The sequence below is a fragment of the Bactrocera neohumeralis genome, chromosome 2, assembly GCF_024586455.1.
Source record: "Bactrocera neohumeralis isolate Rockhampton chromosome 2, APGP_CSIRO_Bneo_wtdbg2-racon-allhic-juicebox.fasta_v2, whole genome shotgun sequence".
Classification (NCBI taxonomy): Eukaryota; Metazoa; Arthropoda; class Insecta; order Diptera; family Tephritidae; genus Bactrocera; species Bactrocera neohumeralis.
This window is the reverse complement of record NC_065919.1, coordinates 70,195,463-70,218,030: the sequence shown is the minus strand read 5'-3', so window position 1 is coordinate 70,218,030 and position 22,568 is coordinate 70,195,463. Positions and strand designations below refer to the sequence as shown.

At 34.2% G+C, this 22,568-nt stretch overlaps 3 protein-coding genes across 3 annotated transcripts; all 3 read right to left on the bottom strand.

Moving 5' to 3' along the window:
* Window positions 1-1,591: 1,591 nt before the first annotated feature.
* Window positions 1,592-11,578, bottom strand: LOC126758206 (GILT-like protein 1). Its single transcript, XM_050472327.1, has 5 exons — window positions 11,223-11,578; window positions 4,635-4,769; window positions 4,194-4,405; window positions 3,903-4,050; window positions 1,592-2,141 (listed from the first exon to the last, which is right to left on the bottom strand). Exons 1-5 carry the CDS (start codon window positions 11,280-11,282, stop codon window positions 1,971-1,973), a joined length of 726 nt encoding a protein of 241 aa, XP_050328284.1. The 5' UTR covers window positions 11,283-11,578; the 3' UTR covers window positions 1,592-1,970.
* Window positions 11,579-15,358: 3,780 nt separating this feature from the next.
* Window positions 15,359-16,118, bottom strand: LOC126758264 (dolichol-phosphate mannosyltransferase subunit 3). Its single transcript, XM_050472435.1, has 2 exons — window positions 15,866-16,118; window positions 15,359-15,792 (listed from the first exon to the last, which is right to left on the bottom strand). The coding sequence occupies exons 1-2, from the start codon at window positions 16,019-16,021 to the stop codon at window positions 15,658-15,660; spliced, it is 291 nt and encodes a 96-aa protein (XP_050328392.1). The 5' UTR covers window positions 16,022-16,118; the 3' UTR covers window positions 15,359-15,657.
* Window positions 16,119-16,573: 455 nt separating this feature from the next.
* LOC126758266 (protein yellow) lies at window positions 16,574-18,939 on the bottom strand. Its single transcript, XM_050472467.1, has 6 exons — window positions 18,369-18,939; window positions 18,059-18,249; window positions 17,561-17,966; window positions 17,081-17,352; window positions 16,780-16,884; window positions 16,574-16,717 (listed from the first exon to the last, which is right to left on the bottom strand). The coding sequence occupies exons 1-6, from the start codon at window positions 18,598-18,600 to the stop codon at window positions 16,574-16,576; spliced, it is 1,350 nt and encodes a 449-aa protein (XP_050328424.1). The 5' UTR covers window positions 18,601-18,939.
* Between the last annotated feature and the right edge of the window lie 3,629 nt (window positions 18,940-22,568).

The following is a 22,568-nucleotide window of genomic DNA, read 5'->3' as shown; positions in this document are numbered from 1 at the left end:
TCATACCAAGCCTGAAAAAAATATTTCAACGAATGGATTTTCGTGCGAAATTTAAATGAAAAAGCCTCTCACAGACCTTTGCGACCGGCACAATTATGTAAAAGCACTTTCCCTAAGCTGTCTTCAGGGCCAGTTAAAATCATCTGCACTTTGTGTAAACAAAAACCTGAATATCCACGACAGAGATTTATGTTGTTTTCAGTCATAATATCAACAACAAAACCCTACTGTTACATGTAATTTGTATTGAATATACGAAGTATTAAATATATGTCCCAGTAAAATATCTTTGACATCCGCACCTATCTAATTACGACTAGTTTTGATAACTTTTAAATGAGTAATATAAAAATATTTAAGTTGAGTTTCTAGTATAGTATGCTTCTATGCATAGGTTAGGATACTTTCCAAACACACTGTATATGCATCAAAACATCATACTCAATTGTGGCATAAACAACAGTATTATTAACTCAGATATCTATTACATTTGTTCGTCAAGCGTTGAACCTTGAAAAACAAGCCACTTTAATGTTTTATAAAAAATAATTAACGATGAGTTAAATTATGCAAATATTTATGAAAAATACGCGAAACTAATGTGCACATGTACATATACTTAGATTAGGTAGATATGTATATACCCTAAGATGAGTCAAATCTTCTTTTGATTTGAAATTTGCACTAGCAGAATCATCCTCCATAGACAGGAGAAATTAGTATTAACTTATTGGCAGTTCCGGTATATAAAGTGAATGGATTAGAACCTCCCAAACAAGCTCACGATGTTTCTGACGATTGACTATCCGGTCGCCGTTCTGTTCAGAAATGGATCGACATTGTTGCCATTCAGCAGGCATTCGCAGTCCGTAATTTGGTTCGAGCAGCATCCATACATCGAGTTTCTCCTTGTATCTAGCCTTATTTAATGATCGTTTGTTCAATATTTAGCTCACGGGAAATGTAAACAGTGTTGGACTTGACAACTTGCATTGTTTTATGATATTTTCGACAAATTGGCATCCAGAGCGTGGGCCATCTTTCACATCTATGTTAGAGCATCGGAATCGGCGAAATTCAAACTGGGCGTGATTGACTGTCATAGTGTGAAAACGATACATACTTTTCACATTTTTGGCCGCCTGGTTTCCCTTTTCACATTTGGCATAGAAAAACTCTAAACTAAAGCGTACTTTCTATTTGCTGGTGTCTATATTTGACGTGTGCTCAAAGAATACTGAGTCAAGCAATTACAAAAATGTCTGAGAAGTTTTTTTACGAAATCTTATCTTTTTAGCGCCATTTAGCATAAGCCGATTGCACTTACACAACGTGATACAGTTTACTAAAGTCAAAGAACAGTGGTAATTATAGTATCGGCAAAATAAGAAAATTCTAAAGTTTCGAGGATTGATGCCGTATCGACAATTCTTAGTCGTACACAATCAATTCTAGTACCGGGGAGTATGGTTTATCGATTAAAAAAGAAAGTTTACCCTGTCTGCATAGAGCTCATTCCTTATAATTATAAGTCTCCACTTTCTAAAGATTACATACAACATTTGTTGCGCCTAAAAACTCAATGCAAAAATATGTTTTGTATATATGTATATGTATTTATTATTTAAATATTTTACAAATGTGAATATCCTTGATTAACAGTTAAAACTTGCTCTATAAACACATTCTACTATAAAGATAAACACATATCTGTTATATTAAGCATTGTACGTACATATAAAGTTTGAATATAAAAACGTTTCATTTGTAATATACATACATATGAAGGTAATATTTTGGAATACAAAAATTTGGAATCACAATACCTGGACGGATTGGTTTGTGTTAGAATAAAAATTAAAAGAAGACATGATTTACGAATATTTGACTTCAACTCAATTTTTTGTAATTGGAAGCTGAATGGAGGTACCCGCTTGTAGCAGCGGCTTTGCTAACTGAGCTTTCGTAGCTTAGAAGAATCGCACCAGCAAGTATGCCAATGCAGCTAAGAGCGGTGTAACAGTGGTGGCGACGGCCGAGTTGAGCGCGGCACACACTTTCGGCTGCGGCTGAGGAATGTACTTGCAGACAACGTTCAGGAAGCTGGACATGGCTTGATCGTTTTCCTTGGCATCATATTGCTAAAAATAAGAAAAAAGTTAAAATAAGGTAATAAAAACAATTGATTGAAGATATTTGTATAGATACATGAATATATTAATTTAAAGAGTCGAAAAGACTTTCATTATAGGATGGTAATTAAATTTTGCGCCGATTCTCAGATAATTCTATGAAGTATTTGCTTGGCTTTGAGGTTATATTTAATTACGCTCTGAGCCTTAGAAAGTGGAAACAAATTTACGGAATTCCAGTTATGCCAATTTAAAAATGTTGGCAATAAAATTTGAACGCTTCTGGGTAAAATAGTCATTGGTCAAACATAACTCGCTCCTAAAATCAATATTTCGAATGAGCTAGAGAACCTCTAATATGTAACATGTGATCCAAGTATAAGCACTTTTTCAACAGCTTCTTTTTGACTGATCGCGCGTGAGTTGTGCCAAGCTGTTATGTTATTTTTGTTCAGTTTTGCTTGGCATTTTATCATGGCGCCATTTGCAGCAACTCGGAGTAATGTATGCAAAGACTTGGTGCATTTTATGTCGAGATCTTAAATTGAAAGCGTACAAAATATAGCTTGTGCAAGAACTGAAGCCGCTCGACCTTCCCAAGCGACATCTCTCTATGTGTCTTGAAAAGTTCCAAGAAGATCCGACGTTTTCGAACCAAATTTTGTTCAGCGATCAGACACATTTCTGGCTCAAATGGGTATGTAAACAAGCAAAATTGTCGCATTTGGGACGAAGAGCAACGTGAAGATATTCAAGAGCGGCCATTTCATGCAGAAAACAGCGGTTTCTTGTGGTGAAATCATTGGTTCATAACCATTAATGGCGACCGTTATCGCACCATGATAACCGACTATTTGATGCCTGAAATTGAAGATCATGATATCAGCGACATTTGGTTTCAAAAAGACGGCCCCACTTCCCACACATCGCATCAACCAATGTATTTATTGAGATAACACTTTAGTGGGCAGATAACTCCACGTTTTGGGCCGGTCGATTGGCCACCAAGATCGTGTGATTTCACACCATTAGTATTTTCTTTGTGGGAATATGTAAAGTCTCTATGCGGACAGTCCCGCATAAATTCAGTCCTTGGAGCAAAACATGCCTGTCATTCGCTAGTTACCAGTCGAAATGCTCGATCGAGTCATCAAAAATTGAACTTAAAGTATGGACCATCTGAGACATAGCCGCGGCCAATATTTAAAAGAGATAATCTTCAAAAAATAATGCCAAAGAATGTTATTTCGAATAATAATAAACATTCCCTATTTGTGTTTTTTTAAGTAGGGAACTTCGAAATGGATCATCCTTTATAACCCTGCAGTTTCGAATAATACAACTTTAAGGCAGATATTTATAATTAGAAGACTTTTCCGCTCACTTTTCTTCAAGATAGCAATTTTTTAGCAATTTTCATAAAATGAAATATTATTTTATGTTTTGTTATGAAGAGAGGGGATTGGAATTAAAAATCTTCTTTTCAGAATTTACTAAGTTTATAACGGTGCCATGATTATTCAACGACTATAATCTCAGGAAAAATTTTGTTATAGTTCCTCCTATATGCTGCATATTTTGAGGTATCTCTACCAAAAAAAAAAAAAAAACGCTGAGAGCTTCATGTTGTAATACAATTGTCTTCAAGAAAGACTTCTAAATAATTGTTGGTGTGCCAACATTTTTCTTGGCTTTTTGAAAATCTATATGTCCGAAATTAAATGAAATTCCACCTTTTTTATAATTAATACTTTTCATGTCAAAACTCACCTGCTTGAAGACAACAGTTGGTACGCTTATCAATGGATTTTGGAATTGCATGGTGGCTTCGCCTTGTTTTTTGAGTAAAATACTGCCTTCGGTTGTGTTGGCGCATTGCTGGATATTTTCCCAGGCGCTAATATGATTTTCACGTGCGCTAAAATATACAACAATAACAGCAAAATTTGAACCAAACTGTTAATGAATGTTACGATAACAAAGCCAACACCCCAACACGTGCCAACATATGGCACTTGCAAGCGTGTAACCTGATTTACATAACAGTCAGTCGTCACTTACCAACGTGCACCCGGATATACGTTGTCATCGAAGTTCTTGCCTGCTTTCATCATGCAGTTGATGAAGTCCAAAGTTAGTGATTCTCTGGTGAATTCGATTTGGTAGGAGTTGGCCTGAATATGTTCGATGGCACAGGCATGCACTTTATTGCCGTAGCACTCGTTTGGACCGTGATGACAATCGAAAATCACTTCGGCACCTTGTGTTGTGAACTGCGTAAAGAGGTGAACAAACAGAAAACAAAACCGATATGCGTTAGTATCGAACTATACTTGTATACCATAAACATACATGTGATATAATTGCGGGCAACTCACAATCAACAAGTCAAAACAAAGAAACGCTAGTTAAGCAAAAGTATGCTTCTTGTCTTTCATACATTTGAGAGAGTAGAGGTGCGAGTACATAAGTACATATGTATGTATATTTAGCGGTACTTACATGCGACTTGCCATAAGGCACCCAGTTGATTTCCACGTAGTCGCGCAGTTCGCCCTTCACAGCTGGAAAGACCTGCTCGGTAATGAACTTTGCGCTGTCTGGGCAGAGCGATTCATAGTAGATGGTTACCGGCACCTGAATGAAGAAAAATTATAATGTATTTAAAATGCAATTAAGTAAAACAGTATATTTTCTTAATTTAGATATTTTAGAAAAAAATAAATATGCGTATATTCTCACGCTAATCTAATATAAGTTAATAGCGGTCTACGGTTCCATGTTCTGATTTACGGGAACGATACCATGAGTACTTAGTTTACGACAAGAAAAAATTTAGGAAAATGGCGACATAGTGCCTTTGTAGCTCTATACACTTGATTGTTTTCTGAGCGTCTACAAAATACGCATCCTTGCCGACGATAACTTCCTCGTTCGGCTCCAATTTGGCTTGGCGGTTTTTCAACTAAGATAATCACTAGACTTACTAATAATCCTACCGATTTGGCCGTGGCGACGGCAGACGAGTGAGGTGATGCTTTGTCATTGTAGAAAAGCAATCTTCGCAGCTTATGACTCCTTCAATTGGTGTTATGCCAATATGAAACCGTGATCTTTTATTTTCGGGGTACCTGGAACTCGTTGAAACTTATTAAATAAGTTTTTAGCGGCCTTCGAAGACCTTTTCCTTTCATTTCGATTTTACAAAAACAAGAAACGAATCATCGACGAACCTATTCCTATTTTTCTAAAGTATTTATCAATCCGCTCTCGTACACAAAATACATACATATACTATATATTTCTTCAGTGACTAATAAATATTGCTATTACATTGCCTTCGAAAGGAGTCGTATAAGAAACATACTTTAAATATATCGATTTGTGCTTCGCGAAACCGGAAGCCGCTAATGGCTGAAAGTTGCAAGGTAAAACTAGGCACTTTAATAATTTTTTCCAATTTTAAAGTGAGACAGAGTTGTAATTGTATAAAGAAAATATTACATAATAAAATTTTATATACTTTTAAAACATTTTATAGCAACAAATGCATTTTAAATTTCATTTAAAGGATTTGAGTATTTCTAAATAGATTTAAGAAATTTTACTCTAGGTTATATTATATTTCACGTAGGCTTGTAAGCGTCTTCTAGTTTCGAAAAATTCAAAAATATTTCTATAATACCAGAAAAATCTTTGTTATTGTTGTAGCGGCAGAATTAACAGTTCTTGGGTAGATAAAAAATTCGGGTAAGTTCCAATTACGTAGACCCTACTATCCTGGAAACGACCGAATCTTTGTAGATGTGGTCGCTTAATGGGAGGAAGTTAGCTGATAATCTGAACCCGATTCCCTAATCGATGACCATGGAGCGGATGTTCCATTGCCCGACCATGAAGAACTTGGAATTGCAATTACTCGCCTGAAGAACAACAAAGCGGCGGGGGCCGATGGACTGCCGGCCGAGCTTTCAAATACGGTGGCGAAGAACTGATAAGGAGCATGCATAAGCTTTTTCGTAGAATATGTTCGGATGAAAGCATACCCAAAGATTGGAATTTAAGTGTATTCTGCCCAATCCACAAAAAGGTAGACAATCTGCGCCAACTACCGTGGGATAAGTCTCCTAAACATCGCATATAAGGTTCCATCGAGCGTATTGTGTGAAAGATTAAAGTCAACAAACTGATTGGACCTTATCAGTGTGGCTTCAGTCCTAAAAAATCAATAACCGACCAGATATTCACAAGGGCCAAATCTTCGAAAAGACCTGGGGAAGAATTTAGTATACCGTCCAGGGATTTCGGGGATAAAAAGGATATGGTCGGATAGAGGAGTTTATCCTGATCAAGGATAAAAATATAAGTGCAAAATTAATTTTATATATAGAAAATATGTAATTAAAATATTGCAAATTTTCAACTTTAAACGCGAGTATCTCGAAAACTATAAGCTTCCTGCGGCTATAACTATATATATTCTTGGTCTGGAGAATCTCCTCTATCCGACCATACCCATTTATTCCCGAAATCCTGGGACGGTATACTAAAGCCGACCCAAGACCTGTGAAAAGAGGATCGACACACAATACCCTTTCGTCGGTTTTAAAGCATCTTTGGACCGCATGAAGAGGAACTGCCTTTATGTCGCTATGTCTGAATTTGGTATCCCCGCAAAACTAATATGGCATGTAAACTGACTTTGAGCAATACCAAAAGCTCCGTCTATCTTGGAACCAATATTAACACCAACAAGAATGTCAGCCTCGAAATCCAACGTGGAATAACTGTTGCCAACAGTTGCTACTTTGAACTGAGTAGGCAATTGAGGAGTAAAGTCGTCTTTTTATGAACAAAAATCAAGCTCTACAAGTCAGTCATCATCACCGTCCTCCTGTATGGTGCAGACCACACCTGATGAGTCGGCGATACGAGTTTCCGGGTGAAAGGTTCTGCGGAAGATTTATGGTCCATTGCGCATTGGCAACGGCGAATACCGCAGTCGATGGAATGATGAGCTTTACTAGATAAGCGCCGACATTAACATAGTTCAGCGAATTAAGAGACAGCGGCTTCGCTGGCTAGGCTACGTTGTCCGAATGGATGAAAAAACTCCAGCTCTGATAATATTCAATACCCGCGGGAGGAGGCAGAGGAAGAGGAAGACCTCCACTACGTTGAACCGGAATCTCCAATTGGCGTCAGCGCTGTGGCAAACTTTGCTATAACCGCGTAAGCGTTGTCTATGCCAATAAAGAAGAAGAATAAGCGACCTCATTAAACGCATAAACTTGGTTCTTGACATAACTTTCAGTTTATTACGCATTGCCTTCGGCTATAATCTTTGTGTTCAAAACACTAATTAACCTTAAAATATTTCTTTTAATTGTTATCATTTATTCAATTTATTATATTTGTTGTATACATACATGTTTTAACTAAAAATTTGGTAGCAATAATTCAAAAGAGTTTTAATTTTTTTACTCCTCGGTATTATCAGTGCATGCTTCATTTCTCTGAATTCGCTAAATATGGAAATGATGTCAGTTAATTTGCTAAAAATCACGTTCAATTTAGTTAATTGGTATGCAAACAGCAGCAAAGCAAATTATAAAAAAAATCTAAAAAAAATAAATACATAAATCGAAATTATCGAATTTCAAAAAAAAGAGAAACGGGTTCTTGATAAAAAGTAGTAAACAATAATATGTGAGAAATCAATTCCTGTACACAAATGCAGTATATATAGGATTATATATTCATATGCCAATCGCGCATCGGAGCGTATTTTTATTCAAATTCTAATTGTTTTTCAACCGGCTCCCACCACATTGAAATTCGCCTGTTCAATTGTTTACAATGAAATAAAATAATGTTCTGAAACCGACTTTTTAAATTGAGCTAATGTTTTTGTTGTACAGCGTGCTGCCTCTTTATGTTTATGTTTACTACCAACTTGCATGTAGAACCCGTTTGTAAAGCATAAACGAAAAGTTAAAAAGCATAAAAAATGCAACAAAAAACATATGCGCTGTAAAAGTTGTATGGTAGTGTTAGTAAAAGGTGTAGACACAAGCCCCTGCAGCTAAGCTTGACTTCACAGCGTTGTCGCCAGAACCGGTTTGCTCACAAAGATAAGTTATTGCACAGAATGGCGGAGCCAAGCTAATTGCTCATAAAATTTGATATGGGCGGCAAGTTTTTTAAACTTTTTTGTAGCTCCGGAAATTGTGTAAATGTATAAATTTTAGTTTCATTTCTACATATTTGAAATTGTATGAGTATATAAAAAAAATGGTGGTCCGATTAAAAAAACATTTGTTATTTCGAAATTGAAAAGATATAAAAAAATGTAAGTTGAATAATTAAGTATTTTTATACTGATAATAAATTACCTCATAATTAAAATCTCCCTTCAACGCTGAAAATGATGACAGTTTGATTTTAAATAATTAGAAAGTAAATTTTGAAACATAATTAGTGATTTAAGTTTTGAATTATTTAAAGAGAGCTAAGATCATTAATCAAAAAAGACATAATTTGTGATTTTTAACTTATTAATCGCTAAAGGACAACATCTGGTATGAAATTGAAGATGGGATAAAATTTTCTACATTTCGATACGTTATACCTTAAAAAATAACATACGAGTACTAAAATTTTAAATCGATATTTGAAATAGTTTTTGAGTTAGATCATCTAGATCATCATCAGTTTATTTTTAACCGCGTACCTCTCGCAAGTTTTTAGTTTATTAGGTGAACCCCTTAATTGACCAAATTAAGAGTCTGAATAATTAAAAATGCTTGAAGTTGAGTAGGCTTTTTTTTCATCAGACTACTATTTATTATATTTTTCATCACATCAGACCACTGTGCCTCAATTCAAGCCATGAAAAAAGCGAAAATGTTTACCAAAACGCATGTTGGTTGCTAAACATAGCGACCAAAGCAGAAAAGTTAACATACATAAGTATTGCTACAAAACAAAAAACTCGAATTTTAATGATTGTCTCATTTAACTTTTTTTAGTGTTACGGTGTGCAATAAGCAAAGAAACAAAAATATACAAAAATAATGATTAAACAAATGCAGAGTTATGTAAAATACAGAAATACTGTAGACTCCGTTCAGTTGTAACTAATGAATTTAGCTGAAAATTTCAGCCGGCAATTGAGTTAAAGGTAGTTTTGTAGAAATATAATAATATTGTAGGAAAATAATTTTAAATTTTTTCCGGTTAATTATTTCATATTACAAATCGATATTTTAACATACTTATAAATTGTTCATAAAAAAGGTATTTAATGTGCCAAAATCATTGTCTTTTATAGATGTTTTACATAGACCTTTTATTTAGTCAATTAGCAGTTAGGCCTGGAAAATGAGTATATTGACTAAATCAAGGCTAATTGACTCAATTAAGCTTGATTCACCAAATTAAGATGTAATCAAGTCTAACTATATTAATATTAATTGACCAAATTAAGATTTAATTAAGGCTAATTGACTCAATTAAAATTAATTGAATATTAGAATATTGACTGACTCAAAGTTAACTGATTGTATTAATATTAATTGACCAAATATGGATTTAATTAAGGCTAATTGACTCAATTAAAATTAATTGGAAATTAGAATATTGACAAAATGAAAGTTAATTGACTAAATTAATATTAATTTACCGAGTTAAGATTAAATTAAGGCCAGTTGTTTCATTTACGCTTACTTCACAAATTAATTGACCAAATTAAGATTTAATTAATGTCAATTGACTAATTTACGCTTAATTCACAAAATTAGTAATTAATAAGACTAATAATCAATTAAGATTAATTGACCAAATTATGATTTAATTAAGGCTAATTGACTCAATTAAGATTAATTGACCAAATTAAGGTTAATTGATTTCAATGCGACTAATCGATTAAAATAAGATTAATCGACCAAATTAAGTTTGATTGTCAAAAATAAGTAGCTGTCGAAAAATTAGATTTTTAGACAATTTACTAATTGACTGAGATAAGATGCACCTCTGCTTAAATCAGAGCGTCCGCATACAAAAAAGCTGCTCGGTTAAAAAGTAAGCTACAGGTATTTAAGAATTCACAGTTCAACTAACCATAAACAACTGTATGTAAGTACAGTTACGCTATTCTGTGAAATAAAATTCAGATAAATATCTCGCTGTATACTTTGTATCTTGTTGAAAATTTTAAATATATAGTAATTGTGTATGATGATTAGTGAGAAAAAATGGGTGTTAACCCTTTGTTAGCCAGGTGTTGGCGTGCAATCGTCACAGAAATTAGTGTTTATTAGCCAATTTATTTTATGTATAACTTGTTATTCATAGAACGAATTATATTCTAATTTTCCTGTGAAATATTGTGGAGGTACATACATATATCTGAGTTTATGTACATACATATTTATTTATTTTTTCTTTTTTGTTTACATATGTGTATATGTACATATGTATACGTGGATCTACATATTTTTATTTGATCAAACAAATACTGCAGCAACTTTCATGACATTTATGTGATTATAAATTGGTTTCGAAAAATATCTGTATGTACATATGTATATACATATGTATGTATATATTTGTATATATATGTATGAGCAGTAGCTTTTATCACGATCGGTGTTAATGAACTGTTATTTTGTACACGAAGTCAATAATTGACAATATTTCCTTGGTTTTGTAATAGAAAAATCATAGATGACCTGATTAAGTGATTAGTTTAATTATACCGCCATTATATTCGCTTCACACTTTAATAGACAATATTAATTGTCAACATATACATACATATATCATACAAATATACTAAAAATTAGCATACACATGCTATATTTATATTATTTTCCTAACTTATTAATAAAACTTCAAATTCAAAATCAAAAATTTAAATTTTACAACGGATATGTGTACCAACAAGTAAATATATGCATGCATGTGCATACATATGTATGTATAAATAATATATACATACATATATATATATATATATATATATATATACGAGTACACTACCATCGTACTATCTTAGAATCTGCAAATGACATGCCAGTTTATTATTACCTTCACCGCATTGGCAACTGCGATCAGCACCAAGAACACACCAACAACGTTCTGACTCATGATAATTTTCTTGTTTTTACTAAACAATTTTCTGCTGATATGTAAAACTTTGTTTTTCCAACGAACGTCACACAAAGGTAGCTTGCAGATGCACCGTCGTATAAGACGCCAATAATAACAACAATTCGAACTACACCGGGGTCAACTGAATAAATAGCGACCGACAAAAAAAATAAACTCTTGTTTATTGTTGTGCAGTTTTAGTAAATTTAAAACACTTTTGAGCTACTCAGCACGCTGGTTCGAATCGGGCAACGCCTAAAATTCAACTGCCAACACTTGCTCTGAGTCGCATTCGGCTAGTCTCAGCTAGGGCTCGAACTGTAGCTTTTTGTTTGACTGGCACACCGCCAACCGGTGACTTGTCTTGGCTTGTCGGTGGTTTGACTTGACTCGGTTGGTTGGTTTGGTGGTCGGCTCCCAGTCGTGGCTACGCTGACTTGTTTCACTCATTAATTAGTTTATGGTACCTATGCACGAAGGCGCTTTGAAATTTGTTTTGATGGCGCGTTGTGAGAGTGTATGGTGGGTGTGTGCGTGTGTATGTGAATTGAAAGTAGTTTGAGCTGATCGCTAACTTAATTTCATACGCGCTGTGGGAGAGTTCAGGTGGCAAATGTTGCATTTTATTGATCTTCCGACACTGCATCATTATATACTTACGCATGTACATATGTGTGTATGTATATGTAATAAAGCATGCTGTTATACGCGTCACATACATATGCATGTATACATATATGCTTATAGCGTCGAGTTGTAAAGTAAGCGCTTTTGAGTACTGGAATTTTAGCTTTTTCAAAAGCAGAACTAATTTTTATGAGAAGCAGACAGATCGACAAAGCATTTTTATTTTTGTTTTATGGCATACTTATTTTTAAATACTCATTAATTTATATTTTGTTTTTGCATAGTGTGTCTTAATTAGAGCTTTTGTAACATTTTTAGTATATTCCGTTATATTAATAATTTCAAACGGTTGTTCATTTTACTATTTGGAGTTAAAAGTGAACTTAAACTTCTTTAAGTGGAGTAAGGGCTTAATTTTTTTTTAATTTTTAATGTTTTTGTTTTTAATTAAACACAACAATATTTCAAGAGCTTTGTGTCATTGCTCAAGTCGATTTGAGCAAAATTCACGAAGTCATGAGTATTTTTATATTCTCTTTATGAACGTTTTCCATCAATTTTTTTTTAATTTTCAAACTTTTCAAGAATTTATACATATATTATTTTTGTGTATAATTTGAGAGGGAACTTATTTTAAAATTCGAAAAAATATTTTTTATTTACAATAACAATATACCGCATTTCGTGCTTAGCTTAACTTGTGGTCAACATAATTGACCTACTAAGCGTACTATTTGCAACACCATCAATATTCGATCGAATAGACCACGTCCAGCTCGCAGTGAACAAAATATAAAAGCCGTAACTGAGAGTGCTTACGAAGACCGTGGAGAGTCGTGGAGCGCCGTTCGCTCGGACTGACGTATGGAACGACTTGGCGCATTTTACGTCGAGATCTTAAATTGAAAGTGTACAAAATACAGCTTGTGCAGGAACTCAAGTCGCCCGACCTTCCCAAGCGTCATCGATTCGTTCTATGTGCTCTTGAAAAGTTCCAAGAAGATCCCAAGTTTTCGAAGAGATAATCTTCAAAATGCCAAAGAATATTCTTCCGAATGATAATAAATATTCTCCATGAAATTTGAGTTTTCGTGTTTATCACTTAAAAAAGTAGGGAATCTCGAAAAAAAAGTTCTGTACTGAAAGAATGAGTTAACCAGAACTTAATTGATAGATGGCTGCTAACTAGGCATTGACAAAACGGCCGTTAGTGGGCCAGTGCATAAATTGCAGAAATCTGGAACAAGTACATCTAACTCTATATCTATTTTCCAGTAATTACTTTTATGCAATATATATATTGCCATAGTATAAAAATCGTAATAATAACTTTATTTTAGGGAAATACTCACCTTCATCAGGCTCTTATCAAAAGCGCTCACAAACTTGGGCTTAACTTAAATTATAAACTATGTTCCTAAGTGCAGCATGAATCAAGATAGCAATAATATAATTGCATTCAATATTTATGGCATTATTATTTGTGATATCAATTCTGTTTTCTGTATTAAAATACTTTTGAAATTAGTTGGCTATGAGTTTTATTAAAAATAAATATTTATTTTCTAACTACATATACATACATATTTCTATTTGTACTAATTTTAATATACGTACATACATACATACGTATGTATGTACAAACAAAATTTTCCAACTTGTAATAAAGTAGTAGATAATTTATAACTCAATAAGAACTTGAATATTTTTCTTGCACACTTACATACATATATCATTTTTCAACTAATTTAATTATAATAATTTTTTTACCTAATAAATCGTTTGCATCAGACTACTCTCAACCCCAACAAGAATTTGCAAGACATATTCACATATTCATGATTCAAGCCAAATGCAAAATACTATTGTTAAACATATCAATGTTCATACATATGTATGCATAGACAGATAGGTAAGCAAAAAAGTATATGTACATATGTATGTACTCCCAGCTTTTATTTAGTGGGTGTGATATGCAGCAAGCGGATAAACTTTCCGTTGACCGAATTATACTATTGATTCTATAATATATAACTATTGTAATATAAACTTAGTTAACACTGAGAGGAAATTAAAATTATTCGTTGCAGTCACGCAAACGGTTTTTCTGTCTACGTTTTAATTTATCGGCGCTTGCTGATTGTGGGGAGAACAAAAATATAATACAAGATAGTAAAATATTATTTTACTACTTAAAGGTATAATATATAGTGCTTACACAGCGAGTACACTGTAAATAAGCAGCCTATAAAATTGAAGATTCTAAGATAAAATGTAATAAAAAAAATTTTATTATTTGCTTTACAAATGGGTATTTGGGTTTAGAAATGGGATTTTTTTTTATCAAAGATTACAAAACAAACGTTAAGTCAATTGTTTTTTTTTTTAATACAAGCAACGCTGATTAATAGTATTGGCGCTCCCACGGCAGTCTGGTCTACGTTACCCGGTCAAGGACTGTTTACGCGGCAGAATTCTGCCTCAATATCAACAACAACCTTACTATACTTTTAATTTAAATAATAAAGAAGGTAATATCCAATATATTTCAGATTATCAAAATCTACTTACCTATAACTATTTCCATTTCAAAAACCGGCATATTTTCGAGATATTTTTTTGGTCTCCCTTGCACTTGCGGCAAACATTCAAATATTTGTATGTAAGTAAATATGCGAGTATTTTGGAAATCAGAACCAACTTAGAATTAGAATTGCAAGTGTGAGGAGTGCGTTGTTGTTGTTAGAACATGCCTAGTGGGTGTAAGAAGTACGATATTTGAATAGCTAATTCGCACGCGATGTCCTTACGAAGTTTTCGTTGTTGTAGTAGTGGAAGAAAATATTCTACATATAATTTTGACAAATGCTTTCGAAAGAATAGTTCTTGACCTTGACTTTATTCTGGTTACGTAGACCGGAATAGTTTATAGTGCTTGGAGGTTACATTTGTTATCTACATATCCGAACATACAAATATTACATAACATATTAGGAGAAAAATAAAAAAAAACCTTGCATTAAAATCCCCAAAGTCGCATATTGTAAATTGCTGTTACATTAACGAAACAGTCTCCGACTTTTCCTTCTGGGTGTTACAAACAACTTTGTGTCAAACTTAAAATAACCTGTACGGAGTATAAAATTAAACTAGCAACTCAAATAGAAAATAATAATAGTGCTTTACTAGCATTTTATTCCTAATGCATTTATGATTGCAGGGTGCCTATAGAAATATTTCTTTTGTTCAAATATACTTAGTTGTCATGTATTTAGAAGAGTTTAGGAAAATGGCTGGCTGTTGATATTTATTTTACATGATATACATATGTATATTGCGAATTTGTTGAAGTAGAAAATGAAACCTTTGGCTTAATGAATGCACATAAGCGCTTAATGAAAGAAGCTTCACCTGGCATTATTTAAATAAAACATTATAACACATAATTGCATTTTATAAAATATCTACTGCGTTCAGCATTTATTTAATAGATATAGAAAATCTTTGCAGGCATAGTGTCACAGGAGATTTGTATAAGCTTACATGTCAGCTTACACTAACTTATTAAACAACTTGTCAGACCAGTTTAAAACTAATTAGTGTCTTCAGATGTTACTAACGTATGCAGAAAGTAACTTTGCATTCACTCTGCTAAGTTAATGCATTTATTTTTATTTATTTATACGTGTATCCATCTATACTTAATACTTAGTTCAAGGAAGGTTTAACAGCCTATAAACATTACTTAATCGCGAAATATAAAACCTTTCTCTTTTAAATCTTTACGTGCAAGCGCAATCTGTTCTTGCAGTTCCTTGGCTGCCAGTGGACAATCGTTAAATGTAAACGTGCGATAGAGTACTACAGATGCCGAATAAGCCTGTGAAAATAAATTAATTTTATAAGGAATCAAATAGATTTGAGCTTCTGCTTTAGAATGTTCGCTAACTTACCCCAAACAACACCAGCAATACAAGTGGTAAGAGCTGAATTTCCAATTCCCATTTGGTAAGCACAGGTGCGCGCAGTATGCCGGTCACTATGGCCAAATAGGGTATCGCAAAGAGTCCAATGTATAAAAGCCAACGTTGTAAATTCGTCGTAACCATTGTTTGCCGGTAATTTTTATTAACTGCTGGAATGTTAAAATCGAATATGTGTAAATAATAAACACTTGCGTGGCTCTTGACATTAACAAACAGCTGTTTTCAGTATTCATTTAATGACCGGCGTTATATTTCTAGACGAACGGCTTAGGCACAGTGTCTATTGTGAATATCGAAGGTTGTCACGTTAGATGGCGCTGGTATGTGTATGTTTTAACGGATTTGTTTTGGATTTCTAAAAAGATTTTCATAAAAAATTGTCAATTTTTATAAAAAAAAATTGATAAAAAATAATTCTCAAAATGTTGGAACTAAAAATAGGAAATTTAGTTTTTGATTGCAAAAATTTGAGGACTTGTCGTTTTGACGGAAACCGACCAATTTTTAACTCTTAAAAACTCAACTACGCTTCCTCTTCATCTTCCCGACCTCAGATCGGCCGAATGTATGATGCCTTTTGTATTACTCCCTTATCATATATAATAAAAAATAAAAATGCTATTAATTAATATAGAATTACTTAATTATTTCGAAGTTAAGTGTTTATTTATTATTTTAATGCTCTTTATAATAATTTATCGTATTTTGTAAATGATTTATTACTACAGAGCAAGGTTCATTTTCCAGCAAATTTTTCACGCGACAGCCAATGATTTGGAATTTTATATCATCCGTTTGCACATTACCACCAACAAATAGCTAAAACGGTTAATTTGATAATAAATTATTCTTATTTGGTATTTTCATATGAAAATGGTTACCTCTGGATTACTGCTCAGAGCCCAAAGTTCATCTTCATCGAGATTATTGCGGTTTACTTTGAGTCCTGTGACAAATCGCAGTCTATCCGGATTATAAGCGACGACCTGTATTTTGAAAACAAAGAAATTAATAATTTTCTAAATTTTAATAAGTTTTGCATGATAAAAATAACGGTATATGTTCCAGAGTAGTGATATAACACCTTTCTTCTTCTTCGGAATACTTCTAAATATAATTCTTTAATGTAATTATATTGGGGAGGTGTCTTTCAGTTAATTTGTCAACATTTCCCTCAATTACCTTCAAATGATCCGAATCGTAATCGCTATTTTCCTTCCAGGCTATTAAGGCGCTTGAGCTTATCAAACTGCAATATAAATTACCCTCACTGTCCATAGCTTCCGATTCACACTGTATGCCGCGGCTGCCAACGATTCTAAACTCTTTCAGCAGTTCATTTTGTGTTTCCGTATCCTTAAGCTGTGTCCACAGGGAAGCATTATTGACCACAACTAACGGTACACTTACTTCTAAAAAGCTATTGAGTGCATGGAAATATAAGCGGCGCTCAGCTGGAACAAAAAAAAAAAATTTTTAAATCTTCATTTAAATAAGTCCTAAATCTATCTTCAAAAGAAAAGTTGTATTAAGGAGTCAAAGCTTTGGAAGACATCATAAAGTCCTGACTTTGTACAAAAATTGAAGTTTCATAAAATTTCCTCGTTACACTTTCGGTACTCAGTGGCTTTCAGGTTGTTTTAATTTTCATAAATATTTTACCGTTATCACCGCCTTCCTTGTCATGCTGTCTTGGACTTATGCTGACTGTAAAAATGCCGCTGCTGCCTGTTTTATCCTGTGTCAATTGCTGATCCGGCTGCATGTGTGCATTTTGTATGCGCCAAGATTGACCTCGACTCATGTCGTAAACAATCAGACCATAACCCCAGGGATCCGCTATGTAGACCATAGCAGTACTACACTCCGCCTTTGGCACCGATTCATCTATGTCCACAGCGAGTGCAGTGAAAATGGACACACCCGGTGTATATTGCGATGCCGGTATAACATAACGGTGTATCAGCTGATCGGTGACCAAATCAAAAGCGAGTATTTGAGGCGCGCAATACTGAATACCGTTAATTTGACCCAAGTCAACCACCCACAAACGCCAACAGTCATCAATCTAAGGAAGTGAAGCGCAGAGTGCAAGAAAGAGAGCGAAGTTATATTAAAGATATGGTTGATTGTCTGTGGAATCGTGTTATAAACACTCACAAAAGTGCGTATGGCCGAAGTTATTGAGCTGCAATTTTGACCAAAGCTGGAGTGCCAATCATAACTGGGATACGGCACCAGCAGTGGATTAAGCAATGTCGAGTTGTCACTATCGGCGACCACAGCTAGGGAGTAAAGAACGCCGTGACTCAAACGTGGTATGGTTAGGAAGGTGCGATGGTAGCCGTCATCTGCGCAGAAAGAGAGAGGGTGAGGGTGAGAAAGTGCGGCAGATCATAATTAATATATAATTCCAAGTTATTATATTCTTTTATTTTGCAATGAAGTACAATAATAAACAATCACTCACCGCCGTACTCCACATCCACATCGACTGGCAGCAATTTATCCTGTGCGTAACGGTTTGCATCCAGCGTCGGTGGTTGTTGATAGCCTTCGGGCACACCCAATTTCAATTCGCTCCATTTATGCAGCGTAACGAACTCCTTTCTACGCAGCAGTGGCTCAACATCACTCTCTGCCGCACCGCCACTGACCAAATGGACCAGCAGTTGCACAAAACAGCAACATAACAACAACATATTGCAAATCAAAGTTCAAGTTCACACAATCACAAAACGTTTTTCAAACACAAAGCTATCAATAATAATCGAAATATTACAGTTAAGTTAATAGCAGAGCTTAGTTCTTGAGCGGGTGACGTCTGCCTCGACGTGTTACTAAAGTCTGACTGATCGAGCGCCCTGGCTGACTGCGTGCATCGTGCAGCATCCTCTTCAAATGCCGCTTTCTACGTGCAGTGAAAATATGCGTGCGCTTGTATTTATGTCTGAACATACATACAGATGTCTGCCGGGTTTTTGTAGGCGCTAACCAAGTCTAATTAGCCAACGGCATTCTTGAATGCACCCAAACGTCAAAGTAAACTATCCACTACACGTCGAAGTAGCATAAAGAACAAAATCACTTTATTCTGCAGACAAGACAACAACACCGGCAACACTTATTGATATTTGTTATTGTTCGCTACACCGACGAGAGTGCGGCATATACGACTGTGCTCGTGTTCTAATGCTGTTCAGTAATAATAGAAATAGAGTTTGTGACATTTTTGTACGAGCGTTTGAAAATCATTTCATTTGTGACGTCCTGAGCGAAAGTAGAAGGAAGAAGGCGGTCATCGCAACGCTATTTCCGGTGACTACTCGGAAAAAAGATACGCACGCGTTGGCAGGATAACTCCTTACAGAAACATCTAAAGCGAAAAAATACGTATTTTAGTTAAAACCTTAACTTGGAATTCGGACGAAAGAAAAAATAAACTGAAAATTGGATTTTTGGCAGACATTTTTACAAAAAAATGAAAATTTCACGTATTTTTTTTCAAATAGTTGTAGTCGAAAAAGAAATCCTTCGCACAAGTTTTTAAGATTTGTATCTCAAAGACCTGTGTAAAATTTCATGAAGATCGAAGAAGTAGTTCTCAGTTCGAGAAAAATGCGTTTAACGACGGTGCACATAGCCCAGCTAACCTCGGGAGCATAAGTTCTCAAGGCTGTATCTCCGAAACTATTGCTCGGAACAATTTGAAAATTTACGACAATTGTATAGGTGTTGTGGAATTTAATAAGACAATAAAAAATATATTTTTTGAAACCCCTAAAGCCATGTAACTTCTTAGTAAAGTTGGATATACAAATGTAGATCGTTAATGATTATAACAGTTCACAAATTAGATATTAGAAGCACTCAAATGGCTTAGAATTATTTAGTGAATTGGAACTTGTTGAATTTTGATTCGATATAATTTTAGTTCGAAGTGTTTTGCGGAATAACTTTTTTGTTCTGTAAAACTTTACGATAAAGGCATTTTTTGTTGGAATTAGATGCAAGTTGCTTAAGCTTTACAGGTTTGAATTTCGGACAATGAAGACGAGTAATTTATAAAATATAAAGGAGAGACATAAGTCTCTCTAATAGTAAAGACCGTTATATTTACTTGAGAACTATAACTATTTTGTCCATGTCCAACTGAAAATAAAGCCAGAACAATGAACCCAAAGTTTTGTCTTCGTTTGCATTAAGACCAACACTTTTTCCGACTGAAGCTTCGAAATAAAAGCGCAAGAAAACGCCAACACAGTATGGAGAATGGGTTTTGGAAACAAATATAAGATTTCAGACGAGCAAAAGAATGTGATTTTTGAAATAACCCCAAAATATTGCTAAAAAAGCTTGACCCAAAAATTTTATTTCGGTTTATACCATAACAATATCTAACTGATTCAGTAGAAGATAAATCAGCATTAAAGACACAGGTTCTTTATGACGTAATTGTAAGCTAAACGGCATTAAAATCAGCGAATATCAGTGGTCTGTTTCGAACCTCATACCGCTTTTGCCTCTTCTAAACACTTTCTCAGACTACTCGATCAGTTCGAAACCCGGTTTTGCGAATAAGATTCGTAGTAGATTTAAGCTAATAAGAAAGGATTCTAATTGCAAAATATATTAAAGAATTTCAAAATCTAATTAACCTACAAGTTGTGGTTTCAATCGCCAAGAAAAATATTCACTTTTTTGTAAAATGTTCCAAAAGTAGGGCACAAATCGTTCGTCTTTAACCGCATACAATTTTGAGTTATGTTTGTGTACAATTTATTTACAGTTTTTTCTGTTTTTACTGGTAATCGACATCAATGCCAACACATCCTGTCACACACACAACATATATGGATATGTATAGTTGTATGTTCGAATGAGTATTTGGTCAGACGGTTGGCTTAGGCCAAATACTTTTGACTTGATTTGCCGCTCCAGACGATTGTTTGCACGCGTGAGTGAGTGAGCGCTTGACTGTTTAACTGCCAGGCCGCAAAGAACAAACGACCAACTTGGCTATAAAGCCTTAACAGGTACACGAATAACAGTGCAACGGCAGCGACCACAGGCAAGACTGCAAATACATATGTATGTTTGTAGGTGTGTAAGTCAGTCAAATCAGAGTGTTCCATATGGGAAGACTGAGCCAGTGGCTGGCTAACACTGCAGCTTCCACCGTGCTTTGTAATAGTTTTCCAATAGTGATTTACTTTAGAATAGATGCTGCTACGTACGAGTACATTGTGTGTGTATAACCCAAAGGGTTCTTTGTTACCTGGAAAAACAAACCGAAAGTGTAAATAATAAACAATAAGAACGGAACAAATAACTCACAAGACAATTCATTCAACAACAACGTGTATTCAACGATATTTGTGTTTATATGAATGAAGAGTTAGCTGCACTTGGCTCTATGGTTGACCCCACGGCAGAGGGCAGCGCTGTGACATTGAGGTGTTAAAGAGCTCTTCTACACATGCAGTGCTATAACCCAGCATTAAATATTACGACTTTCTGTCCCTATTGACTATAGAGACACATAATGTAGGTATAATGAAATCAAATCTCATAACTGCTCATCTATCGAAATCACATCATATGATAAAGCATCGTATCTACATGTGATTTAAAGTGAATGCTTTAATAAATATTTACACCTTAAAAAATAATTTAAAAAATCGCGCTATAGAAAACTAAAACTAAAACACGTCACATCAATTGCTTAACCAAAATGTCACATCACACCATCACGCCATCAAATGACATACAATAAAATATCATTACATCATATGTTTGTTGTTGTAAATGCTTAATGATTTGCTGTTTTAATTTGATAGAACATCAGTTCACTCTATAATACATAGCATATACTGAAATCATATGATATATCACTTCAATTATATCATCATATCACTTGAATATCATCTAGGGCGTCATAAATGAAAAATTGCGCTAAAGAAATTTAAAATTCGTCCCATTAATTTCTATACCAAAATGTCACATCATATCATTACGCCATCAAATGACATACAATAAAATGTCATTACATCATACGATTGTTTTTATAAATTGTATCTAAAACTTAATGATTTGTCAAATTGATTTAATTGAGTTCAATTTATTCAATAAAACTTGAAAATCATCTACAGCATACATACATACATATATGTAAATAACTTAGTCAGACTTAATAGGCCTGGTCTGTGGTTGCCAACATCTGATGTTTTCTTAAATCATATTTGAAAACTTTTTTGTCATTACACTAACATATCGCATATGCGAACACCTTAAAACACATGTAACTACTTTCAAAGTCAGCACTTGACATGTCTGTATAGGCGATGTGACATTGCCATCATCTGATGTTCTGAAGTGCATTACCAAAACTTAAAATTGAACTCAGACAATACCATAGTACTTTTTCCGATATATTATCATATCGTTATTTATATATCATAGTCAGATCATAATATCACGAATGTCACGTATATACTACTTATGCTTCCTCTAATAGCATATAGTACGACAAAACATTAATATCATGTGACTCGGCATTGCTTTAAAACTTTAGCCCCATCTCCATCTTATATGCGTCTTATGAAAGTGTATAAATAAACAGTTTCTTACATAATAGAAATTATACCTAATAAACTAACCTATGTGTATC